General features: G+C 45.3%; 2 protein-coding genes across 6 annotated transcripts; one reads left to right on the top strand and one right to left on the bottom strand.

Annotated features, from left to right (window-relative positions):
* Nucleotides 1-8,570: 8,570 nt before the first annotated feature.
* On the top strand, nt 8,571-10,019 carry LOC109752141 (uncharacterized). The gene has a single exon (XM_020311013.1). It carries the CDS (start codon nt 8,571-8,573, stop codon nt 10,017-10,019), a length of 1,449 nt encoding a protein of 482 aa, XP_020166602.1.
* A 2,263-nt stretch (nt 10,020-12,282) lies between these two features.
* On the bottom strand, nt 12,283-16,778 carry LOC109752145 (probable protein phosphatase 2C 65). 5 transcript variants are annotated; one of them, XM_020311017.4, is made up of 5 exons: nt 15,714-16,778; nt 13,374-13,505; nt 12,934-13,283; nt 12,795-12,853; nt 12,283-12,721 (listed from the first exon to the last, which is right to left on the bottom strand). In XM_020311017.4, exons 1-3 carry the CDS (start codon nt 16,626-16,628, stop codon nt 12,945-12,947), a joined length of 1,386 nt encoding a protein of 461 aa, XP_020166606.1. In that variant the 5' UTR covers nt 16,629-16,778; the 3' UTR covers nt 12,283-12,721; nt 12,795-12,853; nt 12,934-12,944. The 5 variants fall into 5 exon arrangements, with proteins under 5 accessions (XP_020166606.1, XP_020166607.1, XP_020166608.1 ...); XM_020311018.4 differs by having other exon boundaries at nt 12,800-12,853; XM_020311019.4 differs by having other exon boundaries at nt 12,800-12,853; nt 12,934-13,279.
* Between the last annotated feature and the right edge of the window lie 4,768 nt (nt 16,779-21,546).

Here is a 21,546-nt window from a genome sequence, read left to right as displayed (position 1 = left end):
CCTCTCCCTCTCCTACTCCTTCCCTCTTCCCCCTCTTGGAAAGGAAGGGGACCCAACAAGGATTGGGAATCCTAGTTGGACTCCCCATGGCGTGCGCCCCTCCTAGCCGCCGGCCTCCTCCCTCCCTCCCTCCTTTATATACGGGGGCAGGGGGCACCCCAAAGAACAACAGTTATTCTCTTAGCCGTGTGCGGTGCCCTCCTCCACAATTTAACACCTCGGTCATATCGTCGTAGTTCTTAGGCGAAGCCCTGCGCCGGTAACATCATCAACGTTGTCGCCATGCCGTCGTGCTGACGGAACTCTCCCTCGACCCTCTACTGGATCAAGAGATCGAGGGACGTCATCATGTTGAATGTGTGCTGAACACGGAGGTGCCGTACATTCGGTACATGGATCGGTTGGATCGTGAAGACGTTCGACTACATCAACTGCGTTACTAAATGCTTCCGCTTTCGGTCTACGAGGGTACGTGGACACACTCTCCCGTCTCGTTGCTATGCATCCCCTAGATAGATCATGCGTGATCGTAGGATTTTTTTTTTTGAATTACTACGTTCCCCAACACATGGACCACACTAGGGAACCCATCGGTAATGAATTCATCAATCGCAAATGGTTGAATACTAGCAAGCGTTTGCCCACAACACACACGGCTTATTCCATCATAAACAGGTCGGATGGATCAACTGTATGACACGTATTGCACATTGTCAAAGAGTAATGCGGTAGACCTTCTTTAACATGTCTTAAAAATAAAAAAACAAGGACCTCGAGGTTAAATTAACTGGGATGGGTCATATCAGTTAATTTAACATCAACACAACTTCCCATCCATTCACCCATCTGATGGCTGCTCCAGCCTGAGCACACTTAACTTGAGAGTTCTCCTACATGAGCTACTGGTGGAACAGCTAGTCCTTGCTGATATAGGATGCCTCTTCGCATCCTTATGGCGTATCCGGATGACCACCCGTCCCCCAATGGCCAATAAATGTTGTGTAGACAAAGCATATCACATACGTCTTATTAGAAGCAATCATCTATGTTATTATCGGTTTTCGCACACATTTCTGATTACAGACCTGTTTGCCGTGTATCACACACATCTTTATATATTGAACCGTTTTTGTTCTCTTGTCTCAACGCAAACTGTTCATCCGAGTGAACCGCATGCTCTATATCGCACACAGCTTGATCTGCCTGACCGTTTCTTTTGTATTGCCTAATCACAAACAGTTCATCCGAGTGAACCTTATCCTGTATATCGCACACACCTTCATTTGGCTGCCCGTTTCTTTTGTTCCTCCTCATTGCAAACAGTTAATTGAACTGAACCGTATGCCCTGCATCGCACACGCAACTAAAATCTGAACCATGTTTGATGCATCCTCCATCGCAAACGTTTTGCACCCATTTTGACGGGTTTTTTACACCACCGTTTGCAATTACTGCATCGCACACAGTTTCGTCGAAGGGTCTCTGATCATAGTGTTGCGTTAGCAGCATCCTGCAGTAGTGCGTGGTCATCTCGCCAACTATTGCTTCTACAACTATCGCTAATGCATAGTGATAAAGTAAAGCAATTACATGGCGTTTGCATTTCATACAATAAAGAGACAACCATAATGCTCCTGCCGGTTGCCGATAACTTTTACAAAACATGATCATCTCATACAACAACGCATATCACATCATGTCTTGACCATATCACATCACAACATGCCCTGCAAAAACAAGTTAGATGTCCTCTACTTTGTTGTTGCAAGTTTTACGTGGCTGCTACGGGCTTCTAGCAAGAACGGTTCTTATCTACGCATCAAAACCACAATGTAATTTATCAAGTTTGCTATTTTAACCTTCAACAAGGACCGACCGCAGTCAAATTCGATTCAACTAAAGTAGGAGAAACAGACACCCGCCAGCCATCTTTATGCAAAACTAGTTGCATGTCTGTCGGTCGAACCGGTCTCATGAACATGGTCATGTAAGGTTGGTCCGGACCGCTTCATCCAACAATATCGCTGAATCAAAATAAGACATTGGTGGTAAGCAGTATGACGATCACCGTCCACAACTCTTTGTGCTTTACTCATGCATATCATCTATGCATAGACCTGGCTCGGATGCCACTGATGGGGAACGTAGCATGCAATTTCAAAAAAAATCCTACGCTCACGCAAGATCTATCTAGGAGATGCATAGCAACGAGAGGGGGAGAGTGTGTCCACGTACCCTCATAGACCGAAAGCGGAAGCGTTTGACAACGCGGTTGATGTAGTCGAACTTCTTCTAGATCCGACAGATCAAGCACTGAATGTACGTCACCTTCGAGTTCTGCACATGTTTAGCTTGATGACGTCCCTCGTCCTCTTGATCCAGCAAAGGTGTCGAGGAAGAAGATGAGTTCCATCAGCATGACGGTGTGGTGACGGTGATGGTGAAGTAATCCGTGTAGGGCTTCGCCTAAGCACTACGAAGATATGACCGGAGGCGTAAACTGTGGAGGGGGCGCCACACACGGCTAACAATTATTAGTGTGTGTTCTAGGCTCCCCCTCCCCACGTATATATAGGTGGGAGGGGGAGGGGAGCAGCCATGGGGCGCCCCAAGTAGGAGGAATCCTACTTGGGGTCCTATCCCAATTCGCCCCCCTTTCCTTATTACCGGAAGGGGGAAAAGGGAAGAGGGAAGGGAGGAAGGAAAGGGGGGGCCGAACCCCTCTTCCTTCTCCTATTCGGCCTCCTGCCTAAATTGGGGGGGCACCCCTTGCGGGCTGGTGTGCTCCCCTCTTATGGCCCATAAGGCCCATTATTACCCCTGGGAGTTCCGGTAACCCCCCAACCCCGATAAATACCCGATACTATCCGGAACACTTCCGGTGTCCGAATACTATCATCCTATATAATATATATCAATCTTTACCTCTCGACCATTTCGAGACTCCTCGTCATGTCCGTGAACTCATCCGGGACTCCGAACAACATTTGGTCACCAAATCACATAACTCATATAATACTAAATCGTCATCAAACGTTAAGCTTGCAGACCCTACGGGTTCGAGAACTATGTAGACATGACCGAGACACCTCTCCGGTCAATAACCAACAGCGGAACCTGGATGCTCATATTGGTTCCTACATATTCTATGAAGATCTTTATCGGTCGAACCGTAATGACAACATACGTTATTCCCTTTGTCCATCGGTATGTTACTCTTGCTGCTACTTCTTGAGCTTGCGTTAGTTTTTCCCTTGAAGAGGAAAGGGTGATGCAGTTAAGTAGAGTAAGTATTTCCCTCGGTTTGAGAACCAAGGTATCAATCTAGTATGAGACAACGCACAAGTCACCAAATACCTGCACAAACAATCAAACAACTTGCACCCAACGCGAAAAAGGGGTTGTCAGTCCCTTCACGGTTACTCGCAAAAGTGAGATCTGGTAGAGATAGACAAACGGTAAAGTAAATATTTTTGGTATATTTGGTTTATAGATCGGAAAGTAAAAGATTTCAAAGGAAGTAAATCGAAAACTAATATTGTGGATCGGAAACTTATATGATGGAAAATAGACCCGGGGGCCATAGGTTTCACTAGAGGCTTCCCTCAAGATAGGAAATGTTACGGTGGGTGAACAAATTACTGCCGAGCAATTGATAGAAAAGCACAAAGTTATGACGATATCCAATGCAATGATCATGAATATAGGCATCACGTCCGTGTCAAGTATACCAAAACAATTCTGCATCTACTACTATTACTCCACACATCGATTCAATCTTGTTACCGGCAAGTCTCTTTACTCGTTCCGTAATGCATCATCCCGCAACTAACTCATTAGTCACATTGCTTGCAAGGCTTATAGTGATGTGCATTACCGAGAGGGCCCATACCTCTCCGACAATCGGAGTGACAAATCCTAATCTCGATCTATGCCAACTCAACAAACACCATCAGAGACACCTGTAGAGCATCTTTATAATCACCCAGTTACGTTGTGACGTTTGATAGCACACTAAGTGTTCCTTCGGTATTTGGGAGTTGCATAATCTCATCGTCATAGGAACATGTATGAGTCATGAAGAAAGCAATAGCAACAAACTAAACGATCATCGTGCTAAGCTAACGGATGGGTCTTGTCAATCACATCATTCGCTAATGATGTGATCCCGTTAATCAAATGACAACTCATGTCTATGGCTAGGAAACTTAACCATCTTTGATTAATGAGCTAGTCAAGTAGAGGCATACTAGTGACACTTTGTTTTGTCTATATACAGCCCGTTCGTCCGCCACACATCCCTAGCATAGCAAACTCGCAACTTTCCCCCTCTGGTTCATCTATCCGAAAACGCGAAACACCGGGAATACTTTCCCGGTTGTTTCCACCCTTCGCCGGTATCACCTCCTACCGCGTTAGGTAACCCCTAGCACCGCTTATTGCCATGTTATCTTTTGTGATGCCTTGTGTGCTCCGTATTTACTATTTCTTCCCCCCTCTTCTTCTCCGGTAGACCTCGAGACCGACGCCGTTGCTACCCAGTACGACTACGGTGTTGATGACCCCTCCTTGCCAGAGCAACCAGGCAAGCCGCCCCCCCCCCTTGATCACCAGATATCGCCTATTCCTTCTCTCTACTGCTTGCATTAGAGTAGTGTAGCATGTTACTGCTTTCGGTTAATCCTATTCTGCTGCATAGCCTGTCATTGTTGCTACAGTTGTTACGCTTACCTGCAATCCTAAATGCTTAGTATAGGATGCTAGTATTCCATCAGTGGCCCTACACTCTTGTCCGTCTGCCATGCTATACTACTGGGCCGTGATCACTTCGGGAGGTGATCACGGGCATATGCTATATACTTTATACTGTTACATTACTTATGATACTGTTCGGAGATGGGGGCTGAAGGGGCAGGTGGCTCCATCCCGGTAGAGGTGGGCCTGGGTTCCCGACGGCCCCTGACTATTACTTTGTGGCGGAGCAACAGGGCAGGTTGAGACCACCTAGGTGAGAGGTGGGCCTGGCCCTGGTCGGCGTCTGCGGTTACTTTAAAATAACATGCTTAACGAGATCTTGGTATTTGATCTGAGTCTGGCCACTGGCCTATACGCACTAACCAACTACGCGGGAACAGTTATGGGCACTTGACGTCGTGGTATCAGCCGAAGCCTTCTTGACGTCAGCGACTGAGCGGCGTGCGCTGGATTGGACCGTAAGCCTGCTCTTGTATTAAGGGGGCTAGGTCTGCTTCCGGCCGCCCACGCAACATGCAGGTGTGCAATGGGCGATGGGCCTAGACCCCTGCGCGCATAGAATTTAGACCGACGTACTGACCTCTCTGTTGTGCCTAGGTGGGGCTGCGACGTGTTGATCTTCCGAGGCCGGGCATGACCCAGGAAAGTGTGTCCGGCCAGAGGGATCGAGCGTGTTGGGTTATGTGGTGCACCCCTGCAGGGAAGTTTATCTATTCGAATAGCCGTGATCTTCGGTAACATGACGACTTGGAGTTGTACCTTGACCTTATGACAACTAAAACCGGATACTTAATAAAACACACCCTTCCAAGTGCTGGATATAACCCGGTGACCGCTCTCTAACAGGGCAACGAGGAGAGGATCGCCGGGTAGGATTATGCTATGCGATGATACTTGGTGAACTTGCCATCTACTCTCTTCTACATGCTGCAAGATGGAGGCTGCCAAAAGCGTAGTCTTCGATAGGATTAGCTATCCCCCTCTTATTCTGGCATTCTGCAGTTCAGTCCACCGATATTGCCCCTTTACACAGATACCCATGCATAAGTAGTGTAGATCCTTACTTGCGAGTACTTTGGATGAGTACTCACGGTTGCTTTTCTCCCCCTTTTCCCCCCTTTCCTTTCTTACTGGTTGTCGCAACCAGATGCTGGAGCCTAGGAGCCAGACGCCACCGTCGACGACGACTCCTACTACACCGGGGGTGCCTACTACTACGTGCAGGCCGCTGACGAGGACCAGGAGTAGTTTAGGAGGATCCCAGGCAGGAGGCATGCGCCTCTTTCGATCTGTATCCCAGTTTGTGCTAGCCTTCTTAAGGCAAACTTGTTTAACTTATGTATGTACTCAGATATTGTTGCTTCTGCTGACTCATCTATGATCGAGCACTTGTATTCAAGCCCTCGAGGCCCCTGGCTTGTATTATGATGCTTGTATGACTTAATTATGTTTTTAGAATTGTGTTGTGATATCTTCCCGTGAGTCCCTGATCTTGATCGTACACGTTTGCGTGCATGATTAGTGTACGATTGAATCGGGGGCGTCACACAGGAGGGCAATGTTCATCCGCTTGGATGACATGATGCCCAGCCCGCCCTGGTCCTTAGGCTTGCAGATCTCAGACCACCGCACCATGTGGTATTTCTGCTTGTCACCCTCACCCGCCCAAAAGAAGCGGGCCTGGATCGTACCGATCTCGTGGTGGAGCATCTCAAGCAGGCTATAGAAGCTCATGATGAATAGCAGGAGGCTGGTCAGGGAGGAGTTGATCAGAATAGTGCGTGCCGCCTTAGACAGCCATCTACCCCGCCAAGGCTCAATGCGGAGACTGAGTTTGCCCACCGAAGGTCTTAAGTCAGCGACAGAGAGATGGGCGTCACTGATGGGGATCCCCAGGTAAGAGGTGGGGAAGGATCCAAGCGGATAGTTGAGGCGGTTGGCAATACCCTGGCTCTCAGCCCAGTTTAAGCCTAACCTTAAGTGAACTAACTGCCAAGTGCCTAATGTGACCTTTGTGGGAGTATATATCCCCACCTTGGGTGAATGAAATGCAAGGTTAACTTCCTTTTTTCTGATATTTACTTTCTTACACCAGAAGTAGCCTAATTTTCCTTATGGCCTCATACCAGATCCACCATGTCGTTACCGCAATATACATTTAGTGGCATGTAGATGTAATTTTGGGGGGTTATATTTTGATTATAAAGCTACAAAATTGCCAGGTGCTGCCTGACAAGCTGCACATGCACTGCTTCTCCATAAGAGATGAATTATATACAACTGCGTTCAGAACAGTTGGCTTAGAAGTTTCTCTTATAGTTATAGTAAAAATACCAAGGCCAGAATTAAACTTCTGACAAACAAAGTATTCAAGGGAGTAACTGTACATCGAGGAGGACATTCTCGCATGTAGACTGTAGTCAACGTCTCGGAAAATGCATAACTTCTTAAAGCACTACTATAATGGAATGCAAGATAATAAATGTTGGCCTTGAATCGTTTGTACAAAGGCGATTGAAAAGATTAAAAGAATGCATGGATCTCGAATAGATGCAGACACAGTGAAAGAGGAAATAAAATAACAAGCTGATACAGCAAAGAGTTCAAAGAGATGAGATTCATAGTGGCAAAAAATAACTATTGGCTCACCTGTCCGCTTGTTCTGGAAGATGAGCATGCACCAGTCTCCATCAGTGATCCTCTGCATGTCTACATCGAGGATATGGGAGAAGAGGTCCCAGTCTTGCCATTCCCTCATATTTAAACTGCAGGTTGGAGCAAGAATTCAAACTTCCTTGAGGAAAATGGAAAAGAAAAAGGAGAGCGTGCGGTGTCCTCCAATGGCCAAAACGGGCTAGAAATTTTGAACAGAAACAGAATTCAAGATTAGTTTGACACAAACTTGAAGGGAACTTAACTTCCTTGATGGTAAACACGAACAGACACACCCTAGGTAGTATCTAGGTAACCTGCACACTGATTGCACCAGACCAGATCACATAAGTGGATTAGCACCAGAGTTACTACACTATTGTTTACTCTCTGCCTGACTCGTCTTTTGCTAGAAGGACAACCGATAAAACTGACACTACAAGGCGGGCGTGAAGATGCAGGCGACGGTGATGACTTGCAAGTCACGCCACCTCCTCGCATCTGGCCAGTAGCTTGTTTGCAAGATTTTCGGGTACAATGCCCTCTGGAAGATCACTACTACTAAAGTATGGAGTTGTAATTATTCTCGTCACTGACCAAGGTAAAACGGTATATACCATTTCCTTGCCAATGAGTAGCGCCGTGCTTTCTCTAGAGAAGTTCATCTGGAAAAGCTCAAACAGTTTCCACCATCAAACTTTGCTCGAGTAGAAAACATGCACTGGATGCCATGGAAAATGTAAAAGGAATCCAACACAAAAGAGAAATACACAGATAATTAACATGTACACGTTTTTTTTGCGAGGGAACATGTACACGTTGGTATGGACCAACCTTAATTTGGACCTGTGAATTTAAAAAATACAAGTCAATGTTTTCATATCGCTTGGGCAGTTGGCTTGTCATTCTCACATGTTTTTTCAAGGAGCCCAACTTTTGTATTCCATTGGGTAGTAGACAAGTGCAGAGTAAAGGTACATGTATAGTATATAAGGATAAACGTTAGCAGCCGTCTATCACCACCCTTGAACTCGTCACGGTCAACTGGAGACATTTCTACTGTTTGATGAATCTCTGTAAGACTTGCAGAGGCTCGGTTAAATTGTCCAGACTCCATAGAGACCGACCAGCAGCTTCCCTCATCAATTGTATTGTTGCTTGCCATGGAAGCTTCAATATCTGTAGTCGCAGGTGAACTAGTGAGTCGTTTCATCTCCTTCCTGATGAACAAGTACCACTCCTCCTTGAGCCATGCACAGTCAGAGGAGAAGCTGGTGGAGAGATTGCAGAACCTCCTGATGAGAGTCAGCATGATCGTTGAGGAAGCAGATGCTGGGATGTTGTTACAGCTCAAGATACTCTCAGAGGCCATGTACAAAGGATACCGCGTGCTGGACACCTTGAGGTACCAAAACCTCCAAGACAGTGCAGGCATTAACGAGGTTAGCATCAACGACTCATCTAGCAGCAGCTTGTACTTATCTATTCCTGTCAAGCGTTCTCGAACAAAAGCTGAGAAGGATGAGAAGGCCATGCGCCTCGAGTATGGTGCCTTGAAAAGCTTAGAAATTGTTGTTGCTAACATGGCAGAATTTGTAGTGCTTCTGGGTGGATGCGAGCACATGTCTCGTAGGCCATATGATGTTTATCTTTACACAAAAAACTTCATGTTCAGCCGACATGCTGAAAAACAAAAGCTCTTGAGCTTCTTGTTGGAGCACAAGAACCCTCCTGGTGATCATGCGCCGGCAGTTCTTCCGATCATAGGTGGTTTTGGAGTTGGGAAGAAAACATTGGTTGCTCATGTGTGTGGCGACGAAAGGGTTCGGTCACGCTTCTCTATTTTGCACTTGAATGGAGATAGACTCTTAACAATACTTGACCATGGAAGGACCATGTCTGGGACGATGTTGGTAGTTATTGAGTTTGCTTCTGATGTAGGTGAAGATGATTGGAAAAAGTTTCACTTGTTTCTCAATAGAATGAGCGGTGGAAGCAAGACCATCATTATAAGTAAACTTAAAAGATTAGCCCGGTTTGGATCTGTGAATCCTATTTTCCTAGGTGTTTTGTCTTACGATGAGTTGAGGTACCTTTTCAAGACACTGGCATTCGATAGCGCAGACCCCGCAGAACATCCACGACTAGTACAATTAGCAGATGAGTTTGCCAAGGAGTTGAACAGTAAGCAAGGTTCACTTGTCGCAATAAATACATTCGCATATGCGTTGAGAATGAACCTCAGTGTTCAGTTTTGGCGTTGCTTATTTGACAAGGGGGTAAGATACGTTAAAAGAAACCTCTCCATACATGGTGTACACCCAAGTATGCTTATAGAACAAGGCCATCCAGTGGACATCACGGACTTCGCCTTGCATCCACTTACCATGACAAGTAATGTTCAAATCAAGGAGGAATCACCAAGTGTGACATTGGTGGAACTTCTGGCAGATCCTAGTGTTACACCGGAAGGAGACTTCCATCTAGTTGCATGGGAATCAAGGATACCGCCTCATAAATCATTTGTTCATTTTGTTACAAGTCGTGCTCAGAATACACATGAAGGTAGTAGTGCCTTGCCAGGGAGGAAGCGACGAGGAGTGCCGATCTAATTTTGCTTCAGAACTCTGTAATGTAACTCTTGTTGTATTTTTTTTAAACGTGATAAATGGGTGTGTTCATGTGGCTATGGAGTTAAACGGATGTGTTCATGTATATCACTGGCTATGTATATTTTATCAGATTCAACAGTCCACCTGCTCTTCTTAGATAACGAATAACATCTAAAGTGGCAGTACCTACTAACAGTCCTCACAGTCTCTAGCTAGTCCCAAGAAGGTGGCTAACTAATGGCACAGAAACTAGACTACGAAGAAAAAGGTCTATGTATTATCACCATCGCATAGTTCTGGTTCAAATTTTGTTTTTACTGGTCCCAACCGTTCCATCCAATCAAGCAAAGGCAACACTATATAGAAAGAGGATGAAGTACTGTGTTAAGCTGTGCTATTGTGTTAATTTGGATGCCACAAAAACTTATTGTCATGCTCTAACATATGCGGCCGCATTTCGAGGATATGATTAGATTAAGAAATCTGCTAGGCATCAGGTCGGATCACAGCGCCTCCCCCAAAAATCTTTTTTAGAGATTCCGGAATCTAAACAGGTTTATTGAAATTACCGACGATTGCGAAAGCAGAGCACCGAGCACAGTGGTGCATTGCATCTGCGAGGCGCACCGCGCACGTTGCCGCTGCCAAGGCGCCCGTGCACGCTAGCCCTTGAGGCGCTCGTAGTCGACCTTGCTAGGTGCATCTCTTCCCTTCCTCTACACGAGGTATGATGGGATACTGCGTCCTGGGTGGAGCAGCTGGGCAAAGCATTATGTATCATATGCATTAAGCAATGACCGTGAATTGTTTGTCTGCTTTTTCATGCATTAGTTTCTACTCCCTCCATTTCAAAATATAAGTCTTTTTAGACATTTCAAATGGACTACAACATATGAATGTATGTAGACATATTTTAGAGTGTAGATTCACTCATTTTGCTCCGTATGTAGTTATCTATTGGAATCTCTAGAAAGACTTATATTTTAGAACGGAGGGAGTATTTCCTTTTTTTTTACTTATAGCATTGTGCATCATAAGCAATGACTTGTATGTACATCTGCTCAAGCAAAGGCGATTGAAAATTCAAAGCATGCATGGACCTAGAATAGATGCAGTCAAAATGAACCCGAAAATAGAATAACAAGCTGACACCAGCAAATAGTTTGAAAGAGATGAGGTTCATAGAGGCGGATATAAATATTAGCTTACCTCTCTGCTTGTTTATGGGAGATGAGGTTGCTGGATGTCTAAATGGAGCATATGGAAATGAGGTCCCGGTCTTGCCATTCCACACACACACAATTTTCTATGGAGGAACAACAATTAATTTGGACCTGCCTACCGCGACCATGAAAAATACTAATCATCTTTCCATGTTGCTTGGACAGTTGGCTTGTCCTTGTTGCACATTTGGACATTTAGACAATTAGGCGTATCTGTGATCACACACCTTTGAACCCGTCACAATCGACGGTTCCAAAAAATTTAGACATCCGGTTTGAAGCAAGTGCCAGTCTAATTCTGTTTCAGAACTCGTGCGATGTAACTCTTGTTGTATTTTTTGATACAGGACAAACGGTGTGTCCATGTGTTACCATTGAGGGCTTGTTTGATTCGTACGATTTTGAAAACGTAGGAATAGGAAAAGTATAGGATTGGAGTGGCATGCCCACTTGAATCCTATAGGATTAGCAATGAGTGTTTGATGGCACAGGAAAAACAAAGGAATTGTAAAAATAGGTTGGAGTGAATGTTAAATTTCCTATGAAATGTAGTACAAAAGATTTCAATCCTATGGAATTCAATTTTTCCTATGGAATTCAATCCTATGAATCAAAGGACTAACATAGGAAAAAATACTAAGGATTTCAATCCTCCAATAATCCTATAAAATTCCTTTAAATCAAAGGAGCCCTGAACTAGATGTATTACAAGTCCCAATTACTGTGCAGTAAAATTGTACAGTAATATGTCTTATCAGATCCAATAATCCAGCGCTATTAAACTTCTTGGATAACAAATAACAACATCCAAAGTGGCAGTACCAATAAGGTGAGTCATACTAGTGAGTCATTGCTATTTTTGTAGCCATTTTAAAATAAGGAGTAAATTACTAGACAGTAATACTCCCTCTGTCCCATAATATAAGAGCATTTTTGACACTACACTAGTGTAAAAAACGCTTTTATATTATGGGACGGAGGGAGTAGATTTTATGAGCAAGCGTAGTAATGGAATTTTCGCCCTCCGGCAACCATAAGCATTTTGGAATAAAGCTAACGTGTTTCTTTCAGTAAGCTCTGGGCATTTCTCACTGATATCCAACTCACAAGTCACAAAGACCCCTCCCTCCCGTTAAGAGGAAGCAACAATTATTCGTTGTGGTATCCACACTGCACTGCAGCTGATACCATATGACTACAGGTCTGTAATCATCAACTCAACATGATGTGATAAATAACAAATAGTACAAATTATCTGACACTTTACTCCATTTCCAGTTAACTCTTGGCGGCGTCCAATGCCACATGATCAAGCCCATCAATCTTTATGTTAAACGACCCTGTTTGGGTCAGAATCCTTTTTGCATTGTCAGTAAGCAGGTGCTCTAAGAAAACACGAGCAACTTGCAACCGGCGCAGAACAAGCATTGCGAGCCTGCATGGCTGCATCACACCCACTGTTCGGGAAGTCAGCCCCCCCTGTAAATATCAACAGCTTTCTAAGCGAACCGCTCCAGAAATATGAGGAAAAGAAACTTGATTAGGGCAAGACCTTACGGAGGATGACGACAGGTGTCCTGCCGCTTCTGTTGTGAGATTCAAGCTAAAGAACTGCATTGAAACAGGTGAACTGATATGAGCTTGTTTGCGTTTACCCCATTTCCCAGTTAGAAGGAGACTGGTGACATTACCTCATGCATGGTCAGCAGGAGACTGCCCGTTCTAGCTTGTTACCACCTTCCCTTGGATGCCAAGCTTCCACTGGCTGGGATATGGCAATGTCGATCTGGGTCGACCTGGAAGCTTCCAATGCTTTACCGCCTTCTAATAAAGGGTGTGTAGGCGAAGGAGTAACGCATGAGAGGCGTCGCTCCGATGGAGAGCCAGAGGAGGATGGCCGCCGCAGTTCAGCAGCAGCCACTCCGTTCAGGTGACTTGCTTCTGACGGTACAAATACAGGTAGCTCCGGCTGCACCGTGTGCAATGCTATCGGCGCCCCGGTGCTGCTGGAGTTCTCTTTGTCACTCCCTGCAGGACCTGACTGAGTAAATTTTGGAAACACAATGAATGTCTGCAAAGCCACCAACAATTATGGCATTATGCCTAAATAATCGAAGGTTTGTACACCTACATTTTGAGCATCCCGGATATGCACGATGATTATTGTTATATCGTCTGTCCTGTTTTCATGCTCTAGCCATAGTTTGTATGACTCTGCAGCGATTGCTGCACAAGCATCTCGAGGGTCTTGATGCATAGCCACCTGTAGCAATTGAGACAAATGTTAGAGAATTTCGGACTGGAGGCAGAGAACACCAAAGGCATACCAGAGCAAGCAAAACCACATACATTTTTACATGAGATTGATACTAAAGGACTTTAAATGGTGCATGATATGGCATAGAGAGTAGAGACCACCATCTAAAATATATCTCTAAAATATAACTATCATAGTTTGATCACTCCAAAATGGTGGATCGCACATGGGTGCACTTCATGGAGATGCATACTGGGACAAGGAGGGCATCATGCGCAGGAAAGATGAAAGAACTTGGAAGAACATAAAGGCTGTTACCAGCCTGGTTTCGTTAAGTGCACTAGTTATGGAAGTGGTGGAAAGGAAAAGAGAGGGTTTACAGGGGGACCATCCCATTAAGAACTCCAGACCATGTTAATCAGAACATAATTGACAACATGCAAGCATATCACTAGTGATTCAGCAATCAGCAGTCAATTCTGAAGTGGCTTGTCAGTTTCAAGACCAATAAAATGGCCATTATCTTTTTCTTCATCGGCAGTACAACAGGAAAGTGGTATAATAAATCATGAACCTTCAGTCCATTTTATCACGTTCTTTTTGCAGGACACATTTCGGATTAGTCAATTCACCAATACAGCTCAGATGCTAGTCCACTATTCATCTATTACTCAGTAAAGGTACATCCACTTATGCAGAACTTTATCTAGAGTGGTAGCTTTCATAATGGCAACATCAATCAACCTCAAATTCCTGACCATTTAATAATCATTACACCAACCTACACATCCAGCTTTTTGAATGAGTAGCTTTTTAGTACACACAAGAATGGAGTAAAAATGTGATATGCAGGACCATTTGCATCTGTTTCCTGCATATAAAAGTTGACCCCACGAGTTATTTTTAATTCCTTGTACCAACTAAACTACATCTTACTAGATTCCCACCAACTCAATACTAAGCTCATAACCTTACATGGGAATATAACTCCACGATAATCAGTAAAAAGCTGAAATAATTGTGCAGTCTGCAGACTGTCAATATTCTCATCCATGATCATTTTAGGTATCCCTGTATGCATTACTGGCTCTAGAACATCCACTTCTCAACACATTCCACTGAAATTATCACCAAATATTATCTTATTTTTTGTTTTTATGATTATGCTTATCTTCTCCGACTACAGGTTTAATGCTTAACATCCCATGCCCTACTATTCGACCTAACAAGTTAATAATAATCTCATCAGAGATGTCATACTTATAAAGGTAACAATTTCATACTACTTTCGCTGGACAGAGCAAGTCAAGGTCAACGTCCAGTTGGGCTTCAATATCATCATAGGTCAGACAGACTTGATGAAGTCTATAAACTCGTAAGTGTATGATATATAAGAATATTTACTGTGTATGTTGCCACAAAACATGTTTGGACCTAAAATGATACTTAAAGAGCAACTCCAACTATCCCCCTGTTTTAGGGGTTCTGAGCAAAAAACTCACTCTAACCCTACGCCACTCGCCTCCCCCCTAATGGGGTTTTGGGAGGCAAATTCAGGGGAGATAGTTGGAGTCGCTCTACATTTTATTAGCTCATTAAAGGTAGTAGCGGACATGTCAAGAAACTTGCAGCTAGTTATAATATGAAGAACAGAAAAAACAATGAAGTGATAATTTTCTTCAACTCCTATGTGCTACTAATAAGCATGCGTAGTACTGAGGAAATGGGAATTCATGGCAAGCAGTTGGTTCACTATTATTGGCTACTTTCCAATCCAAAGCTTTATGTCAAGGCTCTAGGTTATTCGAACAAAGTCATTCTTAATTACCAATTTACTGCTGTCAAAAAAGATCTTGGTGTGGTGTCAAAAAAGATCTTGCATTATGGGACAGAGGGAGTACTTGCTACCTACATTCACGGATTCACCACACAGAAGTACGTTCACTACCGTTGGCTACTTCCAGGATCCAAAGTTTTACATCAAGGCAATCAGACAAGGATCAACAAATATGAGTAACTGGTGTTGTGACTGAAAGTCTTACCAATTTACTACTGTACTTGCTAGCCAGATTCACCACACTAGAAGTTTACAGGCACACACTACGAATTTCTTTCCAAGAATACTGTATGCGGTAGGTAAGACACCAACTTCCAAATGTATCAGCTCAGCAAACGCAAAGGGGCAAGGAAATTAAAGAGGGGAAAAATCATCACCATGTCGACGACTTCCTGGCTGGAGAGGAACTCGAAGACGCCATCGCTTGCGACGACGAAGAAGAGGTGGGCCGGGGTGATCTCCACGGTCTTCACCTCAGGGTCGGCGATGACCCCGACGCCCTCGGCGGCGAGGTCGCCGAGGCTGCGCGTGAAGGCCGTGCCCGGGTAGAGGCCGTCGCGGGCCCAGACGCGGGGCGGGTCCCCCTCGTCGGCGAGCCAGCCCTCGGCGTCCGGGTCGCGCACGCCCTCCACCTGCTCGACGGACATGACCCGCGCGCCGCAGGCCTTGACGCGCGCGCGCTCGTCGGCGCGGAACGGCGTCTGGTCCCAGGACAGCTCCTCGGCGGCGACGCGGCCGTCGCGCCACACCCCGGCGACGGCGCGCGAGTCCCCGACGTTGGCCACGTGGAGCGCGCCGCCGGCCACGAGCGCGGCCACGGCCGTGGTCCCGCTCATGGAATCGTCCACGGCCGGCGCCGCGTGCATCTCCTCGTTGACCCCGACCATCGCCGCCCGGAACGCGCCCGCGGGGTCCGTCGCGAGGAGGCTCCCGCCGCCGCCGGCGGCGTCGTCCTCGGCCGCGAGGAGGAGGAGGCGCGGGAGCGCGTCCCGCGCGAACCCGGAGCAGGCGGCCCCGCAGGCGCCGTGGCCGTCGAAGACCGCGAAGAGGTGGAGATCGGGGTCGCCCGCGAAGCGCGTGGCCACGAGGTACGCGTCCTGCGTCTCCCGCCCCGGGGAGTCCGGGTAGAGGCCGTCGACCGTCAGCGTGGCGTACTCCAGCGTCAGGCCGGCCCCCGGCACCGCGGCGCGGCCGAGGGTGGAGCCGCCGCGGCCGCCCGGCACGCCGCCGCCCTCCCGCCGCACCCCGCCGTCGCCCCGCGGCAGGCAGCACTTGCCGTGCGCGCACCCCATCGCGTCGGGCTAGGGTTTGGGGGTGTGGGCGCGTGATGGACGGAAGCAGGGGGAGTGGGGGATGGGAGTTTGGGAAATGGAAGGGGAGGGGAAGGAAGGAAGAGGTTGGGTGGAATGGAATTGAATGATTCAAACGCGACTCCACACCGCGGCCACGGGAGTGTAGAAAAGTGGCGATGGCCGGCGCACATATTCTGGGGGTTTTCCTGTTGCCGGTAGGCGGTAGGCCACACTGCAAAAGGGGGAGAGTGAGGCTTGTGCCACCTGGCAGCTTGTGTGTCTTTGAGATTTTTGTAAATCAGCGCCATACACTTGGCTTGCAGGAGTAAATACGGTCGAAATGGATTAGCTATGTGGCATTCTAAGAGAAACTCCAAAAACAGCTCCCTTAGCAAAGCGAGTTGTGGCTGGATAGTTAGGAGGACAGTGATATCCCCGGCCACCAGGGTTTAAGCTCTAGACTTGACACGGGTGCTCACATTTTTCTGGATTTATTCTAGAACTTTCAGCATGTGCGCTCGGTGGGAGGAGACGTTCCAGTCGACTGTGTCTATGACGACTTTGTCAATCTCAAGATGATGTACCGGTTCAGTCTCTCGAAGGTGCATATAGGGGTAGCGTGTGCGTGCGTGCATTCGCAAAGCTGAGTGTATTTGAAATGTATGAGTGTCAGCGTATGTACTGTGTTAAAAAATAGCTCCCTTAAAAAACTTCCCATAAAACTAGCTACGAGAAGACCCTAAAATTTAGGGGAAGTTGCCTGAGAACTATTTTTGACAGTTCTCGTAAACTTCTTCCCCTCAATTCATTTTTATTTAACTTTTAATTAAAATATTAGATAATGCCCTAGGGCCCTTCAATCAGTGACACTCGTGACGACAGCTAGCGAAGGGCAGCACGAGGCAATGAAGCGGCCGATGGCGCGAGGCGGCGGGCGGCGGCAGCGCTCCCGCGAGATTCTGGCATTGAGGGTAGGGTGTGGTGAAGTTTAGGTGGTTACTATCCCGCCAAAATTTTAGCGGGAGGAAAGAACCAATTTAACGGGATCATCTAAGTTGCGGTCAATTTATGGAACTGTTCGGGAGGGTTTTTTGACCCAGCATCCTGTAAATGGTGATTATTTTTTAGATAGGGGAGCTGTTGGAGATGCTCTAAGGTGGATGGGTCTCGGGTTAGTTTTTTCAGGAGAGGATACTATCGAAAATAGACCAAGTCGGCGCATATGGTCTCTATGGCATGCCAAGGTGGACGATTCTCTAATTAGATTTCTCGGCGGGAGGGAAAGATTCACACAAACTAGTAGATTTTTTATCGTAGGGTTCACCTCCACTTGCCACATGCTCGAAATACAGAAAAGTAGTCTATTTTGGATTGTGTTTGCTCCGGTTATCCAATTTTTTATTGTGCACTAAGGCAATGCTCGTGCGTTGTAATGGGTTATAAATATGGATCACAATATCTGGGGAAAGTTTCCTTAGGAGTGCCCATATTAATGTTGTAAATAAATATTTATCAAATTCTACCCATGATTATCTTACATTTTGATGAGAAGTTTGGTAAGTAAACTAAAGTGAAATTGGTTCAGAATGTAAGTAAATTAAGGTGATTGATTATCATATGGAAAAGTTAGATGAAGACGTGGTGGAAAGAAAAGTGAAACATGAAACCTTGCATTCCTTTTAAGTAGTATAGATAGATAGATAGACTAGGACAATGTCGGTGCGTTGCAGCGGGATATAAATACTCTAATATGTTAGTTTGTGATTTACTTGTCCATTTTAGTGCGATCGTGTAATAAATATTTATCAACTTTTGCTCATGAATTACCTTATAGTTTGATGAGAAGTTTGATAAGTAAATTAAAGTAAAATTTGTAAGGTATGTAAATTAAGGTGATTGATTATCCTACGGAAAAGGTTGGACGAAGGGGTGGTGTGATAACCCACAAGTATAGGGGATCACAACAGTTTTCGCGGGTAGAGTATTCAATCCAAATGTATAGATTCGACACAAGGGGAGCCAAAGAATATTTGCAAGTATTAGTAGCTGAGTTGTCGATTCAACCGCACCTGGAGATTAATTATCTGCAGCAACGTGATCAGTAGCAAAGTAATATGATAGTTTTGATAATAGTGACAGCAGCAATGGTAACGGTAACAGTGATAGCAGTAATTTTTGTAGCAAGTGCAATAGTGACGATAACAGTAGTAATCTAGCAAGAACAATATAGGATAAATTCGTAGCTATTGGATCGGTAATTTGTTGGATGATATTCATCATGTGACAGTCATAACCTAGGGCGATACGACACTAGCTCCAGTTCATAAATATAATGTAGGCACGTATTCCGTAAATAGTCATACGTTCTTATGGAAAGAACTTGCATGACATCTTTTGTCCTACCCTTCCGTGGCAGCGGGGTCCAATTGGAAACTAAGGGATATTAAGGGCTCCTTTTAATAGAAAACCGGAACAAATCATTAACACACGGTGAATACATGAACTCCTCAAACTACGGTCATCACCGGGAGTGGTCCCAACTATTGTCACTCCGGGGTTGCCGGATCATAACACGTAGTAGGTGACTATAACTTGCAAGATCGGATCTAGAACATGGATATAATGGTGATAACATAAACGGTTCAGATCTAAAATCATGGCACCCGGACCCAAAGCGACAAGCATTAAGCATGGCAAAGTCATAGCAACATCACTCTCAGAACATAGTGGATAATAGGGATCTAGTCCTAACAAAACTAACTCGATTACATGATGAATCTCATCCAAGTCCTCACCGACCAGCGAGCCTACGAAGGAATTACTCACTACCGGTGGGAAGCATCATGGAATTGGCGATGCAGAAGGGTTGGTGATGATGAAGAGCGAAGATCCCCCTCTCCGGAGCCCCAAACGGACTCCAGATCTGGCCTCCCGATGAAGAACAGGAGGTGGCGGTGGCTCCGTCTTGTGGAACACGATAATTCTTTCTCCTTGATTTTTTTAGAAAAATAGGATTCTATAGCGTCGGTTTCAGGGTCTGTGGGGCCACCAGGTGGGGACAACCCACTTGGGCGCGCCCCGGGGGGGGGGGCAGGCGTGCCCTGGTGGGTTGTGCCCACCCAGGTGCCCCCCTCAGGTGACTCTTGGCTCCAGAAATTCTCTTTATTGGTATAAAAAATCCTCGCAAAGTTTCGTTCCATTCCGAGAACTTTTATTTCTGCACAAAAACAACACCATGGTAGTTCTGCTGAAAACAACGTCAGTCCGGGGCTAGTTTCATTCAAATCATGCAAATTAGAGTCCAAAACAAGAAGAAACGCGTTAGGAAAAATAGATACGTTGGAGACGTATCAACTCCCCCAAGCTTAAACCTTTGCTTGTCCTCAAGCAATTCAGTTGATAAACTGAAAGTGAAAAAGAAAACTTTTACGAACTCTTTTGCTCTTGTTTGCATAAATAAGCTTAAACATCACCCAGGTTTTCAGCCAACATTATAACTAACCATGTCGACAATAACTCTTAAAAATTATATTAACTCATATCAATAATATAATCAGCTAGCGAGCAATAATAAGATATCTCAAACGGCAACACGTTGTTAAAACAACCATGATATAATATGACAATAGTGGTATCTCGCTAGCCCTTTCTAAGACCGCAAAACATAAATGCAGATCACCTCCAAAGTCCAAGCAGCGACTAAACATTGTAATTCATGGTAGAAAAGATCCAGTCATGATGCACCCAACATTAGCTACACTCAATGCATCAGCATGACAGTAGTGCTCTCAGGTTCTGGCGCTTATTTTAGAAGGTGATGACACAACATAAAAGTAAATAGATAGTCCCTTCGCAGAGGGAAGCAGTGATTTGCAGCGGTGCCAGAGCTCAAGTTTTTAAAACAGAGGTAAATGATATTTTGAGACATGCACCCTTCTTGTTTACTTCACGACCATCAGCTATCAATATCTTCCATGCTAAGCACGCTAGTGGCGGTTCCAAAGCGATAAAAGTAAAGGTTTTGACTCCATTGGGAGTTTTTGTTTGATTATTTGTAAGCTTTTTCTGTTTGCAGTTTGGGACTGGGCATCCCTATTACCGCCCTTTTCTCGCGCGATGGAGAGTGAATAAACACTCGACCTGAGAATAACCCGCTTAGCATGGAAGATACCGACCACCTCCTGTAGTTCCATGGATCCAGGCACACAAAAAGGATATTTATTGGAAGTTTTAGAGGTGGCACATGCAAATTTAGTTAGGACGGCAGGGTAATACCGCATATAGGTAGGTATGGTGGACTCATCTGGAATAACTTGGGTTCAAGGTTTTTTATGTACAAGCAGAATTCCCACTTAGTACAGGCGAAGGCTAGCAATTAGGTTGAGAAGCGGCCAGCTAGAGAGCAACAACGGTCATGAACATGCGTTATGCATAAGTAACATTGGACACTAGCATGAGTAGGATATGAACACCATGAACATAAATATCATAGAGGCTATGTTGGTTTTGATTCAACTACATGCATGAACATGTGCCAAGTCAAGCCACTTGAACATTCAGAGGAGGATACCATATCATCATACTACACCACAATCATTATAATGCGGTGTTGACATCTAAGATAAATAATTATCCACTCCTAGCTACTTATGCATGGTATGAGAAACTATAATCTCTAATTTGTCATTGCAAACATGTTTAATCATAATGGGCTGAATCATGGATACTAGGTTAAACATATTTACAAAAACAGAACAAGTCGAGTTCATACCCGTTTCTCTTTGCCACGGCCAATTCATCAAATATCGTCATTATTGCCTTTCACTTGCACGACCGAACTATGTGAAAATAATAACAGTGCAAGAGTGCCATGGACTAAGCTGGAATCTGCAAACATTTTATTCGACAGGAGAAGACA

This window comes from Aegilops tauschii, chromosome 2, assembly GCF_002575655.3.
Source record: "Aegilops tauschii subsp. strangulata cultivar AL8/78 chromosome 2, Aet v6.0, whole genome shotgun sequence".
Classification (NCBI taxonomy): domain Eukaryota; kingdom Viridiplantae; phylum Streptophyta; class Magnoliopsida; order Poales; family Poaceae; genus Aegilops; species Aegilops tauschii.
Note: the sequence above shows the minus strand (reverse complement) of the source record. Positions and strands in the feature narration are given on the sequence as shown.